General features: G+C 43.5%; 1 protein-coding gene across 4 annotated transcripts in view; it reads left to right on the top strand.

Moving 5' to 3' along the window:
- Positions 1-27,833, top strand: part of cul9 (cullin 9) — a 288,372-nt gene that overhangs the window by 231,222 nt on the left and 29,317 nt on the right. For all 4 annotated transcript variants that reach the window (XM_084320985.1, XM_084320984.1, XM_084320983.1 and 1 more), the window contains 11 exons: positions 342-478; positions 6,568-6,750; positions 9,546-9,703; positions 11,712-11,913; positions 13,461-13,632; positions 13,793-13,938; positions 19,927-20,053; positions 20,311-20,516; positions 21,811-22,076; positions 23,596-23,965; positions 24,611-24,751. In XM_084320985.1, coding sequence (XP_084177111.1) covers positions 342-478; positions 6,568-6,750; positions 9,546-9,703; positions 11,712-11,913; positions 13,461-13,632; positions 13,793-13,938; positions 19,927-20,053; positions 20,311-20,516; positions 21,811-22,076; positions 23,596-23,965; positions 24,611-24,751 — 2,108 coding nt within the window. The remainder of the gene's footprint in view (positions 1-341; positions 479-6,567; positions 6,751-9,545; positions 9,704-11,711; positions 11,914-13,460; positions 13,633-13,792; positions 13,939-19,926; positions 20,054-20,310; positions 20,517-21,810; positions 22,077-23,595; positions 23,966-24,610; positions 24,752-27,833) is intronic.

Raw genomic sequence — 27,833 nt, 5'->3', positions numbered from 1 at the left:
CCCCCCCCCCTCATGTTTGACCTCATATTCAAGTACTGTTTTAACCCCCCCCCCCCCTCATGTTTGACCTCATATTCAAGTACTGTGACACCAGCATGGTGTCTGCACTGATGCCTACAGACTGTTGCAAGTCATAGATTGGTGGACCTCCATGCCAATATCATTATTTTGTATATGGTCAATTAAAAAGACTACCTTTTAATTCTCATCTTTTTCTTTTCAGTTTTTGGCTGCTGTTTATGTTTGTTTAATTACATTTCTTTAACTTTTATTTATTTTTTACCCAAATTCAGCCACAAATGTTATTTGTCAGGTTATTAACGTTTTTTGTTTCTTTTCAGATGGAAAAGAGGGCAAAAACAAAGACAGTGCTGCCTCTACGTCGTGCTCCTCCTCTTCCTCAGTCAGGCCCAAGGTGAAGAACACCAGCAGCATTGCAGGGATCGCTCTGTGTTGGCAGGGTGTCGTCCAGCGCCAGGTGAGTTTAAACTCAAGTTTAAAGATCCCATCCACATATGTTTTAAAAATGTTGGATATTTAATAACAATTTGTTTGGTTTGGTTTTTCCACCAAATATGTTAAACTACTGAAATGTCTCACCCAACACAACTCTTCTTAGCTACACAATCTTGTTATAACTAAGAGGTTCACTGGGGGAAAAATGTGTGCATAGATTACTAGATTTATCAACTTATAACATGAGTTTCACGTTAATAGTTAGCATTTCCTGGATGACAGTGTGGCCAGCTCATATAACTACAGTATATAAAAAGCTGGCTAATGGCAACCATGATAGGTTCACAGGATTGTTCCCATACATCTTGTCTGTGATGTGAATGTGTATTTGTATCTGAATGTATTTCTTGGATTAGTTATTTGGTTCCGAGCACCCAAGAAGATTAGGTAGGTTTTTCACAGTGAAGAGTGGAGTGTGTTCCTTACTACAATATGTATTTCCTAAGTTTATATATTCAAATAGCTCAGTTTATAGTTGTACTCGACATGAAACATACTCATCTGATCAACAGTACAGGTGCTGTGGCTTGCATGTTTAATACATATGATCTGCCATAATATCCAGCTTTCCCTCTCACCCAAATCAGATTTTAAGGAGCTTTATTTTAGCTCAGCTGTGCTATTCCAAATTTCAACCCCCCCCACTACATCACGTAATGTTGTTTATTTGTGGTATTTCACATGTAGACCATTATCCTAGATGGTTTTTAATTATATACTTTATATAATCATCTTAGTCATTATGTTTTCAGTTTGTGGCACCACAGAAAAATGTGTTATCCACCCAATTTGAAGGATTATAGACGTTAATGACTATTATAAAACCCAGCTCATCTGGCTGCTCAGACTCAGGATTGTTGAGCGTGGTCAGATCACGCTTGATTGACAACTCCCTTTCAGCTCAAGTGCCATTTTATTTTTCCATTTAATCACTAAAATGTTTTGTTATAAACTCAAATCATATCTATCAAATGGACCCTACTTGGTTAGAAAACGGGACTAATTGACTAACTAGAAAATTAGGTTAGACTCAAGCCCAGCTCTCTGCGTTGCTACCAGCTTGGCTGGTCGTTCATACTAATACAATTGGCAGTATTAGGGGGTGGGAAGCTGGTGGGTGGGGATTGGACGTTGTGGACAGCGACTCCCACAGGTCGGTTGGTGCGCCTGCGCAGTAGAATCAGGAAGCGACAAGAGCGGCGTGTCCCTCCCACGCAGACCCTCGCCGCTGAGAGGGTGCAGGTGAAAAGATGCTACGGCGGCCTCCTCGAGTACCGGAGGGGACACGTGATGCAAGGCTTGGTCCACATTGCAGCCGGCTTGTGGGAGGCATGGCCTAACAGCGTTCGAGACAGGGGAGGGTAGAATTGGACAAAATACGAAATTGGGGACGGGAGAAAAATAGAAAAATGGGGAGGGGAAAAACAGTAGAAAAAATATATATATTAGGTTAGACCACCCCAATCTTTGTTTTTATTTAACTAACATTTAAAAATCATTTTAAACCTCATTTGTGTGTAAGAGCTCACAAAGAGAAATTGGTCCATTCATTAGCGTTGGGTGTTGTTTGGCTTTTCTCAATTCTGGTTCTGCTCATCAAATCCGGTGTCGATTGTAATCTTTTTGGTAGATGGAGAAAAATAAATATCAAGAACCAAAACTATTCTACCTTTCATTCTTGAGACGTTTAGCCTCTAGTCAGTAAACTATGAACCATGACATGAAGGTATCTTTTGTTGTAGCCTTTAGTCTTTTGTCACCAGTTTCTAATTTATTATGACGGGAATATATCAAAGAAGGCTTATTAAATTCACTAATTTGATGTGGATGATGATGCTTTTGCTCAGCCGCGGTCCAAGTAAACATGAAGTGTGCTCACATGCTTTGCTGCCGTAGGCCGCGGTCCAAGTAAACACGAAGTGTGCTCACATGCTTTGCTGCCGTCACCCATGGTTCAAGTAACAGGGTTCGCACAAGGTCCTTGAAGTGCTTAAAGTGCTTGACTTTTTACCACAAAAAAAAAGTCAAAGCCTGGAATTCCTTAAACAGCTCATTTTTTTAACAAGGTGCTTAAAAGGTCCTTGGAATTCAAATGAACCATTCGCATTTGAAAGTTTTGTTCATCTATGGTAATATTGTTCTGAATCAAGAAATTGCATTTTTTATTTATTATCTAAAGTGTAACTAATTGTCGGAAATTGGTTTTAGGCCATAAATATTGGATAAAAGAAATTCTAATAAAAAGACTACCGGTAAATTTAAAACTAAAGTGAATTAGATCCTTTTAAATGCCCCTTTAAAATTTAAAAGAGTGCTTGGGAAAGTCCTTGAATTTCATTTTGCAATGTTTGTGGGAACCCTGAAGTAAACATGAAGTGTGCTCACATGCTTTGCTGCCACAACCACATAACCAGGGATGTGACGTTAGTTCCAAGCAACAGGTCCTGGCAGTTGAGTAGATTTGTTTTTTGCTCCGTGACCGTGACCAGTGATTGTGACCACATGTCTCCATCATCATTTTTCCAGATTGTGAAAGCACAGAATGTAAGATTTCAAAGGATGTGTCGTACATTGAAATTGAAAATGTTTGAAGAAGATGTGCTAATTTGAATCATGTGAAACCTCTCAATTTCTTAGTTCAGCAAGCAGAGATAACGCCTCTCAAATATAGTCTAGAATGTAACACCTTTGCAGGTCTGTACTGGGCGTGAACAATAGCCCCCTACAATATGACAATAGCTGTTATACAAGCTTAACTACAAGCTTCAAGATTCAATTCAATATCAAAACATAGATAATACTTTCAAAACTCCGGAACTGGGGCAACAGGGCCTTTGCTGTAGCTGCCCCCTCCCTCTGGAATCCCCTCAAAGCCCACCTGCCAACACCCTACTGTCCTTTAAAACATCCTCAAAACCCAACTGCTAGATCGTATGTCCATTTGGGCCACGACATAACCCCCCACAACAGGGCGTCCCGCAAACTATTCAATGCGATCGGGTGAAGCTCTTGATCCACGTTACTAGAAAACTCAGCCCGGATGACTTCGACGCACAGAGAGATACAGAGTCTCAAATGGAGTGCAACATTGGCCGCATACCACCAGGCGGCGGTATTGGACCTTTGCGATCTCAGACTCATTCCCTATAATACCATCTTATATAGCGCTTTTCCAGGTGCTCAAAGACGCTTTACATGGGTAGGAGAGACAAAACTATGGCAAAACAAAAAACAGAACAAAAATAATAAATGACAAAATAAAATAAAACCGACAGAATTAAAAAGCAAGATTGAAAAGGTGAGTTTTGAGGGCTGATTTAAAAGATGTCAGGGTGTTTGCATCACGGATATGGCTGGGGAGGGCATTCCAGAGGGAGGGGGCAGCAGCAGCAAAGGCCCTGTCGCCCCAGGTCCGGAGCTTGTTTGTGGGAGGTGTTAGGAGGTTGGCATCTGCAGACCTAAGGCGACGGGTGGGCGTGTGACAGTGGAGGAGGTCGGACAGGTAGGGAGGGGCAAGGTTGTTGAGGGCTTTAAATGTGATGAGTAGTATTTTAAAATGTATCCTGTATTTGATTGGAAGCCCAGTGGAGGTCGTGGAGGACAGGGTTGATGTGATCAGAGCGAAGGGTGGAGGTGAGCATGCAGGCAGCAGAGTTTTGGACATATTGGAGTTTATTTTAATTTTTTTTATCCACTTTTTCTCCCATTTTTCTATATTTTCTCCCATCCCAATTTCGTATCATCCAATTCAACCCTCCCCTCTCACGGACGCTGTTTCTTGCCTCCCACAAGCCGGCTGCAATGTGGACTAAGTCATACATAGCACAAGTCCCCTCCGGTACTTGAGGTAACAGCAGTCGCATCTTTTCATCTGCGCAGCTCGATCTCTCAGTGGCGAGGAGTAACGCGTGGGAGGCTCACGCTGCCCCCGACACTTCCTGATTCTACTGCGCAGGCGCACCAACCGACCTGTAGGAGTCGCTGTCCACAACGCCCGATCCCCACCCATCAGTTTCCCACCCCCTAATACGGCCAATGTGTATTAGTACGGACGACCAGCTAAACTGAAAGCAAATATGGAGCGCTGGGCTCGAACGGACGAGCCCAGCGTCTCCAGCATTTCGTGGCGAGCGCCTTGCCCAATACGCCACGTAGCCGCCCGGACATATTGGAGTTTATTGAGGATAGTGTTTGGTGAGCCGTAGAGGATGCTGTTACAGTAATCTAGTCTTGATTATATGAATGCATGAACCAGTGTTTCAGCAGCGGAGAGTGATAGGGAGGGGCGGAGACGAGCAATGTTCCGGAGGTGGTAGAAGGCCGTTTTGGTTATGTGGTTCACATGGGGGAGGAAAGAAAGGGTGGAGTCCGAGGGCGGCTACGTGGCGTAGTGGGCAAGGCGCTCGCCACGAATGCGGAGACGCTGGGATCGCGCAGTAGAATCAGGAAGTGTCGGGGGCAGCGTGAGCCTCCCACGGGAGTCCCACGCGTTACTCCTCGCCACTGAGAGATCGAGCTGCGCAGGTGAAAAGATGCGACTGCTGTTACCTCAAGTACCGGAGGGGACTTGTGCTATGTATGACTTAGTCCACATTGCAGCCGGCTTGTGGGAGGCAAGAAACAGCGTTCGTGACAGGGGAGGGTTGAATTGGATGATACGAAATTGGGATGGGAGAAAAATATAGAAAAATTGGAGAAAAAGTGGATCAAAATCACAAAAAAAAAAGAGAGGGTGGAGTCCAGGATGATGCCAAGGTTACGGACGTGAGTGGAGGGGGTGACAATGGAACCATCAATATTTAGGGAGAAATCCTGGGTGTGGCTGGTGAGGGATTTTGGACCAATAATGATGATTTTTTTTATTTTTATTTTTTTATTAATATTTTTCCCCCTCCATTTTCCTCCGATTTTCTCCCATCCCAATGTTAGTCGTTATGCCAATTCCCAATCCCCTTCCTGGTCGCTGCGCACTTACCCCCCACAGTCGGTCTGGGAGAGTGGAGGCTATCACGTGCTTCCTCCGACACACGTCCAGCCAATCAACCGCTTCTTTTCACCTGGCAGCGCGGATTCTCATTGAGAGGGCGTAGCGTGTGAAAGGATCACACTATCCCACTCAAGTCCTATCCGCGCTTAGCAGGCGCCCCGACCGAACTGTAGGAGTCGCTGTTTACAACGACCCGGACCCACCCCGCCAGCTTCTCCCACCCTCTAATACTGCCAATTGTATTAGTGTGAACGGCCAGCCAAGCTGGTGACAACCCCGGAGCTGTGAGCTGGATTCGAACAGGCGAATCTAGCCGCTCCGGGGTTTGGTGACGAACGCAATCTCCGTTACGCCACCTGACCGCCCTCGATAATGATGATTTCTGATTTATTGCAGTTTAGTTTGAGAAAGTTATTTTGCATCCATGTTTTGATGTCTGTGAGGCAGGTGGTGAGGGTGGAGAGTGTGGCTGGAGTGATAGTCTTGGTGGAGAGGTAGAGCTTAGTGTCGTCTGCATAACAGTGAAAACGGGGGACCAATCCAAGTGCTCCTGTCCGTCTTCGTCAAGGCCGCCACAGCGTTAGCGATCTGTTGTGCATGTTTTTCCATTGGGTTTATCTTATCGGGGGGGAAACCCTTGCGAGCACGGGGCGAACATACAAACCACACAGAAAGGCCTGGGAGATACCCCACCTGAGTACCTGGCATCATGGAAACCTGGTCCCCAAGCGGGAATTGAGCCCTGGACCTTCTTGCTGTGAGGCGACAGTGTTAACCACTACATCACCGTGCCGCTACCATTATACCATCATGCCGCATAGTGGATGATGATACCACTATGATACCACAACCTTCCTGGATGATTTATGAATGAAAATAGCAAATAAAAGAAATAACGAGTATACTCGTTGTTAGCGTCCAACGATTGGCGGCCAATAACGAGTATACTCGTTGTTGGCGGGGAATAAGTTAAGCACTGTGAAAATCACTATATAAATCGAATATTATTATTAATAATAAAATATGGTTCCCTTATGAAATGTATCACTCTGGACTGTTCTCAGGTGAAGAAGTTCCTGGACTCTACATGCAGCCTGCCAGACTTTGTGGAGCGTTACAGGAACATGTACCTCCGTCTGAAGAACGCCATGGAGGAGCTGTTTGGTCAGCAGACGGCCTTCGCTCTGGCACTGCGACACGGTTTCTCTGCCGCCCTGCTGCAGCTCTCCATCCTCAAAGCCATGCATGTGAGTCACCCGGAGATCCCTTCACTCAAATGGGTGCCTGGTCCCTGGGCTTTCAGGCTACGAAAACATGCACACCAACTAGAGATGGCATTAAAATGTAATATCGGAAATGATTGGTATCTGTTTAAAAAAAATATATATATATGTGCCCAGGTATGGACTTCAGGGTCATGTTGAGGAATCTTCATTTTTTTTTTTTTTACATATTATGAAAGTACAGATTCATACCTTCAAAATAAGCCATCACTTGAACATTTTGGTGGGATACTTTGCAAGCTACTTCCTATGATTCATGGTGATTATCACAAAACGTATTCAGAGATAATAGCCTTCAAGAGACGAGCAGGCTATTCAGTGACAATAGTGAAACAACTACAACACTACCCAGAAGTCATTGTAATCCATGGCCCCCCTCTCTCTAGGGCAATTAACACCTGGCAGCTTTCCAGTCTGAGGCTCTTTGTTATTAAAATGAGTCTGGTGACTGGTAGTGGTAGTGAAAGGGACCCTGATAATAAACAAGAAACTTAATCAAGTTTCAAGATTTTATTAGCATTTAAAATAACACGAGATAAAAATAGACATGCTAAAGTCAATGTTCAATGTTCTGATGGCCTCTCCAGAAGCATTTAGATGTAAATACATGTAGTGTGGTAGTGAAAGACACAACAACTAGGTTAACCTTCTGTAGTCTGGTAGTGAAAGGTTAACCTTCTGTAGTGTGGTAGTGAAAGGGTTAACCTTCTGTAGTGTGGTAGTGAAAGGGACCCTGATAATAAACAAGAGACAAAATCAAGTTTCAAGATTTTATTAGCATTTAAAATAACACGAGATAAAAATAGACATGCTAAAGTCAATGTTCAATGTTCAATGTTCACCACCATCACCATCATTTTCTGGCTCTGCCTCGTCTTCAATAGTGTTGTCACCATCATCATCATCTGCCTCTAACTCGTCACAACTGTCTTCTTCTTCTGAACCAGAATCTGAGTTTCTTTTTGGATTTTTCTTCTGCGGAAAGAAATCCGTGATGAATGTTCCTAAAGCGCGTTCGTCTTCAACACAGTGTGCTCCGAAGTGAGCAAACCGGTTTAATGCCTCGGCAAGTGCCCTCGCTGTGGGTTGCTGACTGGGTTCCATGGTGACTGGCAAACATGCACTGCCCTGCTCTCTGTTTAATACTCACCGATCAATGGCATCAACTTAATGACGTCACCGCCTGACCAATAAGCATTTAGATGTAAATACATGTAGTGTGGTAGTGAAAGACACAACAACTAGGTTAACCTTCTGTAGTGTGGTAGTGAAAGGTTAACCTTCTGTAGTGTGGTAGTGACGGATAAAAAAACGGATAAATAGTTTTTTTCACCATATTTCTAATATTTATTTTGGCTAAATACCAATTATAAATATCTCGACGAATTACCTCTGAATATGAATCAAAAAAAAATATTAAAGATTCGCTCACTAGTTCTACCAGAAACGGAGTTGAGGCGAAGCATTACTAAGCTTCTGTAGTGTGGCAGTGAAAGGGTTAACGCGCCCTCATCGCGCAGTTTACATCAGGGCCCCCACAATAATGAAAAAGCCGATGAAAAAGCCATTTTTTATCACTCCGTTTCCGTATTAAATTAATTTACTTTTAGCCATTAGGTTGGAAAAAATGCACCCTACCGAAATTCGTTCGCTCATAAAATTCGAACTGTGTTTTAATGGTTTTTAATTAAGTTAAAACACACGTTTTATAAAGGCCGTAAAGGCCTCTTTTTTTTAATCTTTTTTTTAGACACTGCGTTACGTTGCTTATAAATCATCTGAACTTATAACATTAAGATAGTGTATTAATAGTGTGTTATTCTAAAGCTAATGACGTCTGTGTGTTAACACCTATTAAGTACAGTACTTAACCCCTGTGGACAGGCCCCACAGCCCGCGCGTGTAGTTTTTTCTCCTCACTTGGAAGAAAATTTGTGGAACTATTATAACAATAATTACCTCATTTACAAGTTGTATTTAAGTTTGCAACTAAGGGCAAATAAGGGAACACATCAATGACAATTCAAATATGTAAAAAAAATCAAGATATCGATTTTTAGGATTTTCTAAACAGCAAGACATTTTCTTCATTTCAGAGCACCTCCCCCTTTGCGGATCAAATCGGGTTTGGTCACGGCGAGTCACATATATATATATTTATTTACCCAGGCAAACGAGTAAGAACAAATTCTTACTTTATTTATTGTCAAAAGTATGCATAATGTTGTGTTAATTCCACAACAAGAGATATGTAATGTTAATTACCTGAAATTATTCTGTTTTTTCAGGGGGGGAAACCCTGCATATATCGGTATCGGAAATTAAGAGTTGGACAATATCGGTATATCGGATATCGGTAAAAAAAAAGCCAATATCGAACATCCCTAACACGAACCAATGCAAAGTCAACAGGGTCAAGGTCCCGTCTGTACAAGCTGACTGGAATCTACTCCACGGTGCACACAAAGTAGATTTCAGTTGTCTTCAGTCAGCTTGTGCAGACAGGAGCTCGACCCCATTGACTTTGCATTGGTTTGTGGCTAATTAACTGGAGCTAGTATGAGGAACAGCATGGATTGTGCTGAGAAACTGATCAACTTCATTGCTAAGTAGTGAATAGGGTTCCAGAAACCACAGCTATCCCTTTTAGTTAAAGGACTTTGCCGTACTGCATGTAATCTTATTCCTTCTCTAAACTACTTGTAGGCCACTTAATTATTCTTTGCCACTGATCTTCTTACTGTCTGCGTCATTTGCAGGTGAGCGAGCGTTTTGCTCAGTACATTGACCTGATGATCCAGGAGAATGGGGTAGACTCCGGCAACCTGGAGACTCTGAACCGACTCCAGCAGTTCTTGGAACCCATGCTGTTCCTCTCAGGGTTGGAGCTGGCCAACACCTTTGAGCACTTTTACAGGTAGCTACGTTCTTCAGTAGTGTTTCTCAAACTGAAGATTAGATCAGATTACATTCAAATGTATTGTCATTATACAGCACTAGGTACAGTACGACGAAAAGAAGGTCAGTACAACGGAAGGCTGATCAGTTGCAGACTGGTCCCTTGGATGATAATCAGCAGGGTATCTGTGGGGTATTAAAAAGTATAACATTTGCAATTTAAGGCCATAAAAAGGTATTAAAAAGTCTTAACTTTAATTTGCACAGGTATTATATTTTGAGGACACAGCCCGGCTGTCGGGTGATGAAATAATATTAAATATATGCCATTTTTTGTATTAAAGTTGATGTTTTTTCCGGGGCTACCGGGAGCTTGGTGTGGAACGCATGATAATTAAAATTAGAATTTGAAAAAGTTTGTGATGCATCTGATGAGCTTTCATGTCAATTCTGTGAATAAATACATAATTCCTGCTTTTTGCCTCTTTATGGGTATTTTTTCTTCTTCAGTTACACAGATATCATGACGTATCTTAGATCAAATGTCTTGCAATTAGGGGTGTAACGGTACACAAAAACCACGGTACGTACCACGGTTTTGAAGTCAAGGTACGGTTTCGGTACAGTGGGGGAAAGTTTGGCTTTCCATGTTCCACTCAGGGGTGATGTAGTGTGCAGTAACTAATTGTACTTGTAGGGCTGTCAACGAATATTCTATATTGAAATTAATAATCGACTTGTAAAAAAAGATTAGATTGTGAAAAAAACAGCCCCCGGTGGGTGGTTAGTGGTTACCAACAAACTTGCATTTTTCCGCGATCTGATTGGCCACTGACGTTTCTGGTCATGTGACATGTGCGCCAATCGTGTGACGCCTGTTTCTGTGCCTATTTCCGCCTCTAACAGCCTGCAAACTACCTAACGCCTAGTTCTATCACTGGTTAAGCTTAGGCGACTCTTTCGAAGTTGGTTAAGGTTAGAGTTTGGAATCAGGGCTGGTGTTCTATCGCCCTGCTCTAAGACAAACTAACCATAACCGACTTCGAAAGAGTGCCTAAGCTTAACCAGTGAAAGACTGGTAAAAGACTACACACGTTCGGTACACTACACAGCCGTACGGTACGGTACACACTGAAGCGGTTCGGTGCGGATACGTGTACCTTTACACCCCTACTTGCAATATATCGATTATCGTGATATTATCATTATCAGGTGCCAAATATCAGTATCGTGAGTTACTCGTATCGTCCCACCCCTACTCATAAGTCCCTTCCTCTGCCTTCTTTCTGTCCCCTCTCCCTTCCTCTGCCTTCTTTCTGTCCCCTCTCTGCCTCTCCCTTCCTCTGCCTTCTTTCCTCTCCCTTCCTCTGCCTTCTTTCTGTCCCCTCTCTGCCTGTCCCCTCTCTGCCTCTCCCTTCCTCTGCCTTCTTTCTGTCCCCTCTCCCTTCCTCTGCCTTCTTTCTGTCCCCTCTCTGCCTTCTTTCCTCTCCCTTCCTCTGCCTTCTTTCTGTCCCCTCTCTGCCTCTCCCTTCCTCTCCCTTCTTGCTGTCCCCTCTCTGCCTCTCCCTTCCTCTGCCTTCTTTCTGTCCCCTCTCTGCCTCTCTCTTCTTGCTGTCCCCTCTCTGCCTCTCCCTTCTTGCTGTCCCCTCTCTGCCTCTCCCTTCCTCTGCCTTCTTGCTGTCCCCTCTCTGCCTCTCCCTTCCTCTGCCTTCTTTCTGTCCCCTCTCTGCCTCTCTCTTCTTGCTGTCCCCTCTCTGCCTCTCTCTGCCTCTCCCTTCTTGCTGTCCCCTCTGCCTCTCCCTTCTTGCTGTCCCCTCTCTGCCTCTGCCTTCTTTCTGTCCCCTCTCTGCCTCTCCCTTCCTCTGCCTTCTTTCTGTCCCCTCTCTTCCTCTGCCTTCTTTCTGTCCCCTCTGCCTCTCCCTTCCTCTGCCTCCTTTCTTTCCCCTCTCTGTCTCTCCCTTCCCCTGCCTTCTTCCTGTCCCGTCTCTGCCTCTCCCTTCCTTCTCCCTTCCCGTGGGTCTGTCCAGGTACTACCTTGGGGACCGGCTGCTGGGCCAGGCCAAGGTGTGGCTGGAGACAGCTGTGATTGAGCAGATCGGCACCTGCTTCCCCAACCGCTTCCCCCAGCAGATGCTGAAGAACCTCAGCGAGTCTGACGAGCTCCAGCAGGAGTTCCACCTGTACCGCCTACAGCAGCTGGACAAGAGCCTGCAGGACGACAACCAGGAGGTCAGTACATACAACACACTCACTAGTCTGCAAGACGACACCCAGGAGGTCAGTACATACAACACACTCACTAGCCTGCAGGACGACAACCAGGAGGTCAGTACATACAACACACTCACTAGCCTGCAGGACGACACCCAGGAGGTCAGTACATACAACACACTCACTAGCCTGCAGGACGACACCCAGGAGGTCAGTACATACAACACACTCACTAGCCTGCAGGACGACACCCAGGAGGTCAGTACATACAATACATTCACTAGCTTGCTTTAACCAACCAGCACATTCAATACATTCACTAGCCTGCTTTAACCAACCAGCACATTTAATACATTCACTAGCCTGCTTTAACCAACCAGCACATTCAATACATTCACTAGCCTGGTTTAACTAACCAGCACATTCAATACATTCACTATCCTGCTTTAACTAACCAGCACATTTAATACATTCACTAGCCTGCTTTAACCAACCAGCACATTCAATACAATCACTAGCTTGCTTTAACCAACCAGCACATTCAATACATTCACTAGCCTGCTTTAACCAACCAGCACATTCAATACATTCACTAGCCTGCTTTAACCAACCAGCACATTCAATACATTCACTCGCCTGCTTTAACCAACCAGCACATTCAATACATTCACTAGCCTGCTTTAACCAACCAGCACATTCAATACATTCACTAGCCTGGTTTAACTAACCAGCACATTTAATACATTCACTAGCCTGCTTTAACCAACCAGCACATTCAATACATTCACTAGCCTGGTTTAACTAACCAGCACATTTAATACATTCACTAGCCTGCTTTAACCAACCAGCACATTCAATACATTCACTAGCCTGCTTTAACCAACCAGCACATTCAATACATTCACTAGCCTGGTTTAACTAACCAGCACATTTAATACATTCACTAGCCTGCTTTAACCAACCAGCACATTCAATACATTCACTAGCCTGCTTTAACCAACCAGCACATTCAATACATTCACTAGCCTGCTTTAACCAACCAGCACATTCAATACACTCACTAGCCTGCTTTAACCAACCAGCACATTCAATACAATCACTAGCTTGCTTTAACCAACCAGCACATTCAATACATTCACTAGCCTGCTTTAACCAACCAGCACATTCAATACACTCACTAGCCTGCTTTAACCAACCAGCACATTCAATACATTCACTAGCCTGCTTTAACCAACCAGCACATTCAATACATTCACTAGCCTGGTTTAACTAACCAGCACATTTAATACATTCACTAGCCTGCTTTAACCAACCAGCACATTCAATACATTCACTAGCCTGGTTTAACTAACCAGCACATTTAATACATTCACTAGCCTGCTTTAACCAACCAGCACATTCAATACACTCACTAGCCTGCTTTAACCAACCAGCACATTCAATACATTCACTAGCCTGCATGTGGCTCGTCTTGGATTGGAAGGTGATCGTGGAAGACGCCCCTGTCGCCAGGAGCAATAATATTTATAATATTATTAAGTTTGCCCGCTGGCTGTCGTGTGCAGATGATGGAGGAGGAGTTGTCGGAGCCCGAGGAGGAGAGCGACGTGAGGGTGTTGGTTTTGTCTCCTCGCTGCTGGGCCGTCTCCTCGCCCTGCTACCTGGAGGACCCCTCCAGGCACTTCCCCCAGCACCTCTGCTCCTACCTGGCCGAGTTCACAGACTTCTACACTCACAGTCAGTACCCAGAGTCTCCCGTCACCTCCGCTTGTCATAGTTCACTCACCTTTTAATATTTTTTAAGTTAATTTACTGCGGTCTCTTACCTATTCACTAACCTGCGTATTTTGACATTCTGTGTGTGTGTGTGTCTGTGTGTCTGTGTGTGTGTGCACAGGTCAGTGCATGTATGGTCTGAGTCACAGTAAACCCAGGCGTCTACAGTGGACGTGGCTGGGCCACGCTGAGCTCCAGTACGGCTCCTGCACCCTCTACGTATCCACCCTTCAGATGTACATCCTGCTACACTTCAACCATCAAGAGGTAACGTTAAGATTCATGGAACATTGATTTGTCTTAGTGAGTTCACAGGTTAACAACAATCATACACATAACAGTGCAATAAATACTCATCAGCATAGACGTGGAACGAATACACAAAGTAATCTAATAAACTAAATACTCAGACATACAGATACATAATAAACTAAATACTCATAGACATACTACACATACATAATAAACTAAATACCGTAATTCCTCTAATAGTAACCGGTATTCAATTAAAAACCGGGTCTCTATTAATGACCAGGTGCGCTGTTGAGCTAAGCAATTATAAGCCGTCCTTCTAATACAAGCCGGGTTTCATGTATATTAGAGGAATTACGGTATTTCCCTCAACGTATTTACCATAGGCAATATATTTTGTTATTGTTGTTATATGCTGGCCTGGCTGTGCAGTAAATACCATATAATGGTATGGTGTTGATGTTTACCAAGAGAGTAAGCCTACCTCAGAATTGTATAAAACGAAGTTATTATTATTATACCAGTATTGTGATTGCACTATTTTACTTTATTTAACTTTTTTTGACCACCTGTAATTGCACTGTTTACTACCGTATTTCATACAGTACTTGGTTTCAATAAATGAACCCAGTACATTTTACTGGGTTCAAACTGACACAAAATGTTGATTTATTCATTATGATCTGTTTGAAAATTAGAAATATAGGCCTCTCTCTTATACATGCCTCCTCCTAATACAAGGCTGGTATCCGCTACAGTTGAAACAAATACAAGCCGGGGTTACTATTAGAGGAATTACGGTACTCATAGACATACTACACATACATAATAAACTAAATACTCAGACATACACGGGGCGGCTGATTGGCGCAGTGGGCAAGGCGCTCGCCACTAACGCAGGAGACGCTGGGTTCGAGCCCAGCTCTCGGCGTTGCTACCGGCTGGCCGGTCGTTCATACTAACACAGTTGGCTAGTGTTAGACGGTGGGAAAGCCGGTGGGTGGTAATTTGGACGTTGTGGACAGCTACTCCTACAGGTTGGTTGGGGGACGCCTGCACAGCGGAAGCAGGAAGTAGCGGGGGGGCAGCGTGAGCCTCCCACGCGTTACTCATCGCCACAGAGTCCGCGCTGGCAGGTGAAAAGATGTGACAGGCTGCCTCCTCGTGTACCGGAGGGGACACGTGATGCAAGGCTTCTATCCTCCATACAACCGACCAGTGGGGGGCATAGTCGAGCAACGTTCAAGACAGGGGAGGGGAGAATTGGAAACACGAAATTGGGATGGGAGAAAAATAGAAAATAAGGAGAAAATGTGGACCAAAAAAAAAGAATATAGAATATCAGGCCTATAAATGACCTTATTATAGCCAAGTCGCGCATCTATGGATCTGGCCAAATCCAATGGCAGAGTTCAATTTGGATTTAGTATCACCAGGCGTGCAGCAATAACCGTGAATGAAATCTATTGTAAGTACAGTTATTTCTTTATAATGGAAACTGCTCCGCCATTTTGAATCTGTTTGCAATGTGGATTTTTGCGAAACGTTCACAGAAAGGTAGAAAAACGAACTGCATTCTAATTTATGCCAATAACGTTCAGTTTTGTGATTGATAATCCCGAAAACATCCACAAGTAATTTGCTTGCAGGAAGCTGGCATGAGCTGGGTAATGTAGTTTTTTTTAAATGTCAATGCTCATTCAAAGCTCAAGGTCTCGACTACAAACAGAATTGCGGCGCAGATTAAAAATGGCGGATAATCGCTTATAGAATGCATTTCAAAAACACATTGTTTACCAATAGCTTGGTGTTATTAGTGAACTAACGTATTGCTGAAAATATACACTGACTGCTAGGGATGTCCCGATCCGATCACGTGATCGGGATCAGGGCCGATCACGTGATTTTCCGAAGATCGGGATCTTTTCTTCTTTTTTCTTTTTTTTTTTTACTTTTTTTTTTTATTCAACAAACATGACCATGTTCACGTCTTAAACTCATACTGAGGCCTTAGTTTTGGTTTTAAATTGCATATCATCATTCATTTACACAGAGCAGAAGAATTTTGCCAAAACAAACCAATAGTATCCAGCTGCAGAACGGCAGACCAGCCACAGTCTGACCCAAATAATTTTTTGTATTTTTATTTTTTTTTATCCCAATTTCTCACATTACATTCACCCTGAATGTTGACGTTATCCAGGTGAAAAGTTAACTTCATTCAAGCGAGGCATTGCAATCCTTGACATAAATCATTTGATGTATAATTAAATCAAAGGAAATGCGTTTGGGTCTGAGAGTGTGACTGGTCTGCCGTTCTGCAGCTGGATACTATTGGTTTGTTTTGGCAAAATTCTTCTGCTCTGTGTGACAATAAATAAATTAATGATGATATGCAATTTAAAACCAAAACTAAGGCCTCAGTATGAGTTTAAGATATGAACATGGTCATGTTTGTTGAATAAAAAAAAAAAAATTATTTTATCGGATTGGGAAATATCGGTATCTGTAGATACTCAAAATCACATGATCGGGATCGGATCGGGAGCAAAAAAACTTGATCGGGACATCCCTAATGACTGCTGTTGTGACATGGTTAGGGTCTTTAATCTTGGCTACATTTGAAAAACAAAACGCAACTTTTATTCATACAGTCTGTAGAGATGGATTTATGGCTTGGGTCTGGTACCGGACACATTTACATTTTACATTTACATTTAGTCATTTAGCTGACGCTTTTATCCAAAGCGACTTACAAGTTCTGTACGACAAGACAGCAAGAAGGGTACAACTCTATCAGCTGAGTAACAATGTTCATCAAGTGTTGCGTGTTACAGTGTAGGTTAGTTTATTAGGACAAGTGCATGACAGTAAGGTTAGTCAGGGTTAGTTTTTTTTTTTTTTTTTTTTTTTTTTTTTATAAATCATTTCAGATAATGGTTGAAGAAGTGAGTCTTTAGTCGACGGCGAAAGATTGGACAGGATTCGGCTGTCCTAACTGGGATGGGTAGTTCATTCCACCATTGTGGGGCAAGGACTGAGAATAGGCGGCTTCTCTTTGATGACCCTCCGGGAGCTTGGATAGGAGTAGGTCTGAGGCGGCCAGAAGATGCAGAGCGTAGGGGTCTTGAGGGTGTGTAGTTAGAGACCATTGACCGGAGGTAGGCGGGAGCGGTTCCCTTTGCCGCACGGTATGCTAGGTCGAGGGCCTTGAAGTGGATACGTGCAGCAATGGGGAGCCAGTGCAGGTCCCTAAGAAGTGGGGTGACATGGGCCGACTTCGGTAGGTTTGAGATCAGGCGGGCCGCTGCGTTTTGAATGAGTTGAAGAGGCTTGGTGGCAGTGGCCGGGAGGCCAGCTAGCAGTGCGTTGCAGTAGTCGAGGCGGGAGATGACTGTTGATTGGACGAGGAGTTGGGTGGCTTCTTTTGTCAGGAAGGGGCGTATCCTTCTGACGTTGCTCAGGAGGAATCTGCAGGTTCTGGTTGTCGCTGCGATGTGAGCATAGAAGTTCAACTGGTCGTCGAGGACAACACCAAGGTTCTTGGCGGTCGGGGACGCGGTCACAGCTGCATTTTCGACTGTGATGGAGAGGTCGGTCAGGGGGGAGGATTTGGCCGGCAGGTGGAGCAATTCTGTTTTGCTTAGGTTCAGTTTGAGGTGGTTGGTTGTCATCCAGGCGGAGATGTCGGACAGACAGGCCGAGATCCGCTCAGAGACGTGGATATCTGAGGGAGGGAGGGAAGGAGAGGAAGAGTTGAGTATCATCGGCATAACAATGATATGAGAAGCCATGAGACGTGATAATGTTACCCAGTGATTTAGTGTAGAGGGAGAAGAGAAGGGGTCCTAGGACCGAGCCCTGGGGGACACCCGTCCGGAGGGGGCGGGTGGCCGACAGAGTCCCTCTCCATGACACTTGGTAGGAGCGGTCGTTGAGGTATGATGTCAGCCATGTCAGCGCAGATCCAGCCACTCCCATTCCTGCGAGGGCCGCGAGGAGGATCTGATGGTTGACTGTGTCGAAGGCTGCAGATAGATCTAGGAGAATCAGGACAGAGGAGAGGCCTTTCGCTTTTGCTAAGTGAAGTGCCTCTGTGACCGCAATGAGGGCCGTTTCTGTGGAGTGGCCAGTCCGGAAGCCAGACTGATTGGGGTCTAGGAGGTCATTCTGTAAGAGATAAGCAGTAAGTTGGTTGGATACAGCACGTTCAAGTGTTTTAGAAAGAAAGGAGAGAAGAGAGACAGGACGATAGTTGGCTATGACGGTGGGGTTCAGGGTTGTTTTTTTTATGAGGGGCGTGACTCTGGCTTGTTTTAGGGAGGTGGGGACCACCCCCGAGTTGAGTGAGGAGTTGATGGTTGCAGTTAGGAATGGGAGGATGTCCGGTGCTATGGTCTGGAGGAGTGGGGAGGGTAGCTGGTCCAGCTGGCATGTAGTCGGACGGTTCGACGTTACCAGTGTCAGGGTCTCGGCTTCTGTAATGGGAGAGAAAGATGACAGAGTGAAGGATGAGGTTCTCGATTCAGCGTTTGGAATGGGTGGGGGTTGGGAGAAGGAGCTGCGGATGTTCTCCACTTTTTCCTCAAAGAAGATCGCAAAGTCTTCGGCAGAAAAAGATGAGGGAGGATGGGGTGGGGGGGGAGTGAGGAGGGAGGACATGGTAGCATGCAGTTTGCGAAGATTCTTGGCAGAGGCCTCGATCCTATGGTGAAAGAAAGAAGCTTTGGCATTAGTAATTAGAGGTTAAACATTCTTCTAGAAGGGAGGGGGGAAAACAGTGCATTACCTGGATGAGAGTGGTCTCTGATTATTTTAATGCAGAGAACACGATTGATGGGTCATTATCACCATAATACAATCAGTGAATTAATCGGTCATCGATCAGTGTCTCATCAACAAGTAAAGGGGTTTAGTGACGCGCATAGCCATGAAAGTTGTAGATTGTTTGGGACTGTAGACTCAAGATTCAAGAGGTTTATTCATCACATACATACACAAGACATTATAGTGCTTAAAGAAGAAAAAAAATCCATCGTTTGGTTGTCATTTTATAGCGCCGTGAATATAAGGTTTATCGCACTTTTCGTCTAATATATTTTCTGGGAAGCTAGTTATAGCGCTAAAGGCTACTAACGTTATATTGAACGGCATTTCTGTTGTATAAATTCTAATGAAATAAAACAAACTGCTTATCATCCGGACTATTACAGAGCATCTATGGATGAAATGGGGGCGGCGGGGGACGCCAATTAGTATTATTGATTAGCAATAGAGTGTCCGTGCAAGTAGCCACATTCACTGATCGATTGCTTGCGTTTCACAACAAGCTCCAATCCGGCTATAATTTAGGTTAATAATGTCTTACCGTCAGCCCATGTGATAGCCGGCAGCATTTCGCCCTTATCGATCGGCATCTGGTAGATCGATATGTCCATTGGCCGATCATAAATCCCATTATTCCAGGCTGAAATTAGCGAATCGAAACGTGAACAACAGTGCAGGCCCTTTGTTTGGGATCAGGCTAATATGAAACGCCCATAGACAGTAAAAGAATTTTTTTTCCCATTCGCCCTCAATGATACTGCAGTGGAGCGATGGCGCCCCTAAGAGGATCTGGCCGGTATTGCATGTTGCCGAAATCACAGAGGCGGTTAAATCTGCAGAGTCGGTGGGGGATGTTGATTCGGTTATTAATATGGAATAAAACAATAACAACTTGCCACGGCTATATACGTGGCTCTGGTCCACAACAGGTGGAATCGAAACCCGTATAAACTCGTGGTTGGGCGGCAAAGTGTCCTCTTCTCATGTGATTAAAGTGACCTGTGGTGTGTTTGTGTGTGATAGAGTGCAGATGTGTGGTGTGTGTGTGTTCATGTGTGCTTGTGTGTCTAGAGATCAATGTTCTGATGGCCTGGAGGAAGAAGCTGAGCCTGAGTCTCTCTGTTCTGACTCTGGTGATTCTTTACATTAGATACTCAACCACTTGTGTCCTTCCAGGATGTGTCTGTGCAGACCCTCCAGCAGTCTACGGGTCTCTCCCTAACGGTGCTAGCCCACGCTCTGGCTCCCCTCACCACGCAGAAAGGCATCCTCACTCCAAGTCTACCTGGGGATATCACTCAGGGTGAGTCTCCGTCCGCCTGTCTGTACATAGTGGCTTAAGCTCATCTCCGCCAACATTCATTTTACCGGCTGTCATATGTAACATTAGTGTAACAGCTGTGGATCAGTGAGCCTTATGCTGCTTGTACAGTTGGCCCTGAACTAAAGGTTTTGCTCCTTTCTCTCTCTGTCTCCCTCTCTCTCCGTCTGTCTGTCTCTATCTCTGTCTCTCTCTCTATCTCTGTCTCTCTCTGTCTCCCTCTCTCTTTCTCTTTCTAGGCGTCCTGAGGTTGAACACGCTCTCACTGGCTCACAGTTCAGACAGCGGCCAGAGCTACTGCTACCTCCTGCCCAAACAGACCTACCTGAACGTGGACGAGGACGCGGCCCGCACCCTGGAGCGCAAGAGGAACTACATCTACTGCCGCATCGTCCAGATCATGAAGGAGGAGAAGGAGATGCACATAGACAACCTGGTGTTTAAGGTGAGGCTTCCTGGTACAGGAGGAGGTGGAAAGGAGGAGCACATCCAGGGTATCCCAGGCGTGGAGGCCAGTGGGAGTGCAGATATTTTTTTCTTTTTGGGGGGGTTGATAAAAAATGTGTCTTTCAGATTTGGTCTCATCGCATTGTCAAGCCAGCTTTGTGTTTCTATGTACTATTGCTGAAGTTCTATTGCTGAATTTGCAAACTTAGTACCTTCAAAAAGTTCTTACTCGTAATTCTCCAAATACATTCTTTCAATATTACTCACTAAAGTATTCCTGGTTCTAAGTTTATGCACTTGTGTGACTTGAGGCCTGGTTCCTCTTTGGGTTTCCAGTCAAATCTTAAATATGTGTAGAATGGAGCTATTTTAGACTGAGCAGAGTTGTGAAGTTAAAGTTACACTTTAATGATTTGATGACCTCTTCATGCACACGTTTATTCTAATGATTTGATGACACACTACCTCTTCATGCACACGTTTATTCTAATGATTTGATGACACACTACCTCTTCATGCACACGTTTATTCTAATGATTTGATGACACACTACCTCTTCATGCACACGTTTATTCTAATGATTTGATGACACACTACCTCTTCATGCACGTTTATTCTAATGATTTGATGACACACTACCTCTTCATGCACATGTTTATTCTAATGATTTGATGACACACTACCTCTTCATGCACACGTTTATTCTAATGATTTGAGGGGGGTGTCCGGGGGGGGGAGTCAGGGGGGTGGGTTACTGGGAGGGCTCCGTTTGTTTATTGTATTTTCATTTATCATTTCTTTCATTACTGTATCTGTATTACGTACCAAGATGTGAGTTACATTTATTTAAAGTCATGTTTGTTTATTTAATAATTATTTTGTATTTTTGTAATCTGTCAGAGATGTAAGCCTTGGGCCTCTACACAGAACACTTCGTTAACCGTTTGTGTTGCTTTACATTTTTGTAATAAAATTAGTGCTGTCAGGCGATTAAAAAAATTGATCTAATTAATTACAGGATTTGTAATGAATTAATCTCATTTTAATCGCATAACCATTTTAGGCCTGATATTCTATATTCTATTATCATATTTCAAATGGCATGTGTCCGGATTGGCAGAATTCAGTACTGTATCTACAAAACCTTCTGTTTAATCATCTTCCATTTATTCATTTGCTTAGATTTTTCAGGTCTGGTCAATTTCAGCATGGTGTTATTCACAGTCAACTGATACACATAACCTAAATCAAATATTGACATGAACGCTATCTCTCCCCCCTCTGGTCCTCAGGTGTTGGACTCGTGCCAGAAGCAGGAGGCGTGGCGCTCGCAGGGCTCCGTGCGCTTCAGCTGCTGCACCACGGACGTCCTGTCGTGCATCATGCACGTCATCAGCAAGGGCTACGTGCGGCGCCACGAGGACAGCCCGCACATCGTGGAGTTCCTGCCGGAGGACCCCACCACGCCCCAGAAAGGCCAGGCGCAATTCTCATTTGCCAAGGCAGAACACCGGAAGGAGCCCGGGAGCAACACTACGGACAGCAAGGCTGACATCAGGTGCGAGGACGACCCTTGACTTTCTAGTAGCGGGGGAGTAGGGTTGTTATGCCTTGCTTAGAAGAACAAAATGAAAGGTTTACCTGCAACATGGATTTATTAGCTGCCTTGTTTTACCATACAGCGTTTCTGTCAGGAAGTCTCTCTTAGGCTCATCTGTGGTTTTTCCTCACTTAAATGTCTGTATGCCAGAGTGGAGAGCGAGAGAGCGGGAAACTTCAACTATATCACAGAGAATCTACTTGTCTGGGTTTCCCTACCATTTCTTCCATGTTTGTCTTTCATACTCATCCACTGCTTTTCTTATGTAAACAGAGTCAGGATTTATTCAGCCCCATCGCAGCATCACCTGTTTGCCATACTGTCTGCTCTGTTGTCTGTCCTCGTTGATCTTCTGAATGCAGTGTGACCGCCACTGTGGCTGCATGGCAACGCCTGACACAATTTCCTCTTGGGGGGCATTTCATAGACTACTTTAAAACACGCAGTTCCAACACCATCCTCATTTTAACGACAGTTTTGAAACTCACAAAGGACTTAGGCTATGCACTTACGAAAGAAACTTTAAAAAAGAAAACCAAAAATGTAATATGGAAATAAAAAGGTTTCCAAACTTTGAACCATGCTTGTTGCTTTTTTATTGTGTGTTTTGATTAGGAACGTGAAGGTCACTGAAGATTATCTGCTTCATTTCAGATGCTGCCATGGTGTGAAAAAGCTTTTGCACATAAAGACAATATTCAATCAGGAGAGACACAATTTCTAGATGCCAATTTTTTTTTTTTTTTTTTTAACAAAATGGTCCAAAATAGTCTTTCGCATTGAACCCGTTTGTCGAGGTTTGAATTCATGGGGAATACAATGCTGGAGACTTTAGGCTCCTCCCTCTGGGGAAGACATGGACTGGGCACTTGGCCCAAAAACTATTCATACATTTTTTACATAATCCCACACATCCCCAAACTGTTGACCCTGTTGACTCTCCCCCAGTGATGTCATCAGACTGAATCCTGGTGTTAATCACAGCTCACTCAGACGATGGATCCCTGCTGCTGTTTCTGCATCGAGATCATTTCTTTGAGCCGTAATTAACTCACCACAAGCCTTCAGTTTCCTCCAATGACATCACTGGAGGACATATTCAAACTCATTAACTCTCAATAACTGTCAAATCTAAACGACAGTGCATACTTTTGTGTCTTTTCTATATCTTGGTGGACTGGCCTGTTTGTAAAAGATCCTCACACGATGCAACAAGCACAGTTTGTGAGTTTTTCACAACATAATTTAAAAAAACGAATTTCCAATGATGACAGTGGTTATGAATAGTCCTTATTTTACAAGCTTCTAAATGAAGACCGCTACAACATGCTGTGCGCAAAATATGCAAAAACAACTCACTTTTTAAAAAGTAGCTAAGACGATGATGCTATATTCTGTCTTGTGTGTGTGTGGTTGTATGTGTGTGTTTCCTTGTGAAATATATGTGTGTTTGTGTGTGTGTGTGTGTGTCCTGCAGTGGCCTGGTGGCAGCAGACCAGCGTGCTGAGGACGTTGTTCTGGAGGCGGTTTTGTTCTCCATGGGCCGCACCATGACCCAGGAGGAGGTCCGGCAGCTGATGCAGAGCACCGTCCAGCAGGTCTCCGGCACCCTGAGCCTGGACCTGGACCGGGCTGAGCACCTGCTGGTCCACTGCAAGTGGAACGTGGACCTGCTCATCCAGCGCTACACCGACGACCCGGATACGCTCGTCATGGCCGCCGGGTTGAAGGGTGGTGACCCCCAGCCGCCCCCCAGCCCTGTGACTAGCTGCCCCGTCTGTCTCATCTCCAGGACCGGCCAGACGGAGGCTGACCCCACCCTCTGCTGCATGCACTACTGCTGCAGGGTGAGTCTACTGTTATCTATACATCTAGTCATCTACTGTTTTTTGCAAGTTGCCGTCACTCGTGTTTTTTCCCCTCGTGTTTTCCAGACAGAGGTAGTTGCCTCCTCCTCGTCATAGTTATGCACCCTCTATCTGTTCATTAAAACATGCTTTGAAAATACACCATTCTACTGACTGCTACAATGTAATAAGAGACCGTCAACATTGTAACATATCATTGTTTGATCAAGTACCGGTAAATGTAATGTGTTCGAGTAAATCCTTAACGATCAATCAATCGATCTTCGATTAATTGTTAACATCCCTAATCTATACATCTACTGTTATCTATCTATACATCAAACAGTGTTGAAACTTGCTGCAGCGTTGAGTGAATAAAAACAGATTTACTGAGGTTTACTCACTGTTTCTCAGTCAGATTATTGTGACCCTCTGGCTGTTGTCTTACACAGATGTAGATCTAAGAAACTAGCTGTATTTGGTCAGGATCAAAGTGACAAATGGCTTTCAGTAATGGTTTTCATATCATCAAGTAATGAATCAAAAAGTAATGAATTATTCACTTGTTAATGGCATATTTCACAGAAGAGGAGACTCGATGCACTTTACATCAGAAACAAAGGAACAATCTTCCTCTCTTCTCAGTCTTGCTGGCAGGAGTACCTGACGGCTCGCATCGAGCAGAACCTGGTGATGAACTGTAACTGTCCAATCACAGACTGCCAGGCCCAGCCCACGTCCCAGTTCTTCTTCAACATCCTTACTGATAAGGACATCGTCGCCAAGGTAACGCCAAGGTTTCTTAAGAGAAGTCTGCTCACCCTGCTGCCATCTTGAGGCCACTAATGGGACCTGAAATTTACATTTCATGCACTCGGATACAGTATACATTTTTTTATATTTTACATGTTTTTGTATGTATAAGACTTGTTAATTAGTAGTTTATTCTTTTTTTTTATTATTATTACTTATTAATGCTGAATGAGTTTTTTTCCTGGAAGTGTATAAGCACATGACTGCTTTAATGCTGTCCCTCTAAGACTCTGGTCTTAACGGAACGTAGACCAATCTCAGTCACTCTTATTGTCTGGGACCAAATTTGGTCACGGCCCATCCAGGCTTTTTTTACTGTCAGCGTTTCGGAATTTCATGTCGACAGGTAGATGAAGTGAAATTATACTTATTTTAGAATATATATATCAAATTTCATGAGTATGCATCTATATTTAGTCATCTAAAGACTATTAGATATGAACCTATGTACCAGTAAAAAGTGTGAATCTCTAGAATGTGTTTTGGGCGACGGTGTTTACGGAAGTGCGGGTCTCAAGTTGACGTTATACTATAACTTACACAACACTTTCTGTTGTCAGTATATGGCAGCATTGGTTTAAAATTAAAAGGTGAAAATGTGAAAACTACAAAATTAATACAATTCCCATACCTTTAGCACAGGTCACAGCCCACAGGTCACTGGGACGCGTCTATTCTTTGACGTGATCTGAACAGCGTTAAACTATTAATGGGACCTGAGTACAGTGATCGACAATGGTCACCCAATTATCTTAACAAAAGTGCATCATTAGCATTATGTTTGTTGTCTAAACGGGAACATAATGGTACAATTTAAGATTTGAATGTTATCCGCATATAAAGGACAAATAAAACATTGTTAATTTGTAAGAAACCTCAAGGTAAGTTATATTCGCTATTGTTATGAAAATGTGATGGAATCCTATAAAAATGTGGACGCATTTGGTCACTGTGACGTTAATCAAATTAAAACAAAACAAAAAATAATAATAAAATTAAAATAAAGAAGAAAAGAAAATAGCAAAGACTGCGAGAAAAGAGGATAGACGGAAGATTATGAGAGTGATAGTTTGTCTGTTATTCATTTTAAACATCTTTAAAACTCATTTCACCTCAAAATGCAGTAGATTATACATTTTCACAACATAAAATACTTTGCATTTAATTATTTTCTCTCAATATGTTTGTTTTGTAGCAAGTAGTCAAGTTGTTGCCGCTGTCTTCAGTGTTAAGAATTTCTTTCTTTCTCCGGTTGCATTTTGACACAAAACAAATCTCATTTAAAGTAATGGAATGAAGATGATTTTAGTTGCTTTTGCCATTGGAGACATGATAGCCAGATGTCATTAGTATGCTGCCTACAGGGTAGTCTCTTCCACAGCCAGAAACGAGTGGTTTTGGTCCTTCACTAAGGCAGAGGTTACACCTTTCGTATCATCTTCGTATTGTTTTCTTATGCGTATCGCCGCGACGTCGTGCGCCTGAGTCACACTTTCGTTTTTTTTTCGTTTTTGTCAGCCAAGCACACTGATGTAGTACACTGCCAAAGCAGTAGGTGGCAGTAGGTGGCAAACATGAAGGCAATTTCAACCAATCAGAACGAATGTGCCAATACACTTCCTGGTGGAAGCTCCAGCAAAGAAATGTCAATAAGGCAGGCGCCTATGCCGCGCCACCATCTTGCTTGCTCACTCAATGCAGCAATTCTTTTTTCAGCAAAGCCTAATAAAAGTGCAATAAACAAAACGGATACATTCACTGTGTGTTCTGCCTGTCATTTGTTGATGAAACAAAACTAACATCAACACAAGTGACCACCAAGAGCAGATAGTTTAGTCTAAAAACGATCGGTAGCATTGTTAGCTGCATGCTAACGTCAATGGAGTATGCCATTATAACAATATAGCATTGTGGCTAGAAGCTAACGTTAGCTCACGCTACTTAGCCAGCACGAAACTGATGATATCGCGAGCTATCAGTAGTTAGATAACATTAGAGACAACGCTGTGTGTATTAAACAAAGGTGAATAGATGACTGGGCCATTTTGTTTAATGCTTGTTAAGTTGAAAGAGGAACTCTGAGCTAACAGGGTCTGAATCCTGATAGCTCACGTTAGCCAGCTCATGCAATCGGTAATGCTAGCAGAATGAATGGATGTAAACTTTATTTAACATATTGCATATGGGTACAATACAATACGGCTCAATACAAACAATTGTTAAGGGAATGCAGACTGTTGTAGCTTGGACTGGGGTCCTTATAACAATAACTTGACAACACATGGTAGCTGAAGCTATTTGGGACACGGAGCTCTGTCCCAAACACACACACTGTACACAGGAAGGGCACGCAGATGGTATCTACTGCGCATGGGCGTTTTCGCAACAACTGCTCCGTGCTGACTACACGCTGTATTCCTGGCGTTTTTTTTGCGTATCTCCAAACGCAAACACAATTTTGCGTTTCAGCCGTATCCACAAAAAAACACCAAAAAACGCGTTTCTGTGTAGATAGGACATGATACGTCGTCAAAAACGTATAAAAAAACGCCAGGAATACACTAGTCTAACCTCAGCCTTTAAGACATCATTTTTATTGTTGTATGGATAATAGGATAGCTGTATCATGTTGCTGATCTTTTACCTGAATCCTATCATTCTGTTGTGAGGACATGTGATAATCAGACCTCCAATCAAATCTCCCCAACCTGTCGCATCTCCAGAGCTCTGCCACCCCCTGCTGAGGAACCCTGCAGAGAGCAGGCATCTGGTGAACTGCAGACACTGTTTCCTCAACCATTGACTGTAGGGGTGCACGATATTGATTTTTTTTTATATCGATACCGATAACTTTCTGCTCCTCAAGGTCGATACCGATACCGATATATATATATATATTTATTGTATTATAAACTTTTTTTTTTTATGTATATTCCTGTAGTTTTTACCTAACCAGATTTATCATGACATGAGCGTTACTACTATGAACAAAACAAAGCCAAGAGAACAGTTTTGACTCTTTAAATAAAGTGACTATATTTATTTTTTCAAATAA

This window comes from Notolepis coatsorum (genome assembly GCF_963971535.1).
Source record: "Notolepis coatsorum genome assembly, chromosome: 9".
NCBI classification, from domain to species: domain Eukaryota; kingdom Metazoa; phylum Chordata; class Actinopteri; order Aulopiformes; family Paralepididae; genus Notolepis; species Notolepis coatsorum.
This window is presented reverse-complemented; position numbering and strand designations above follow the sequence as displayed.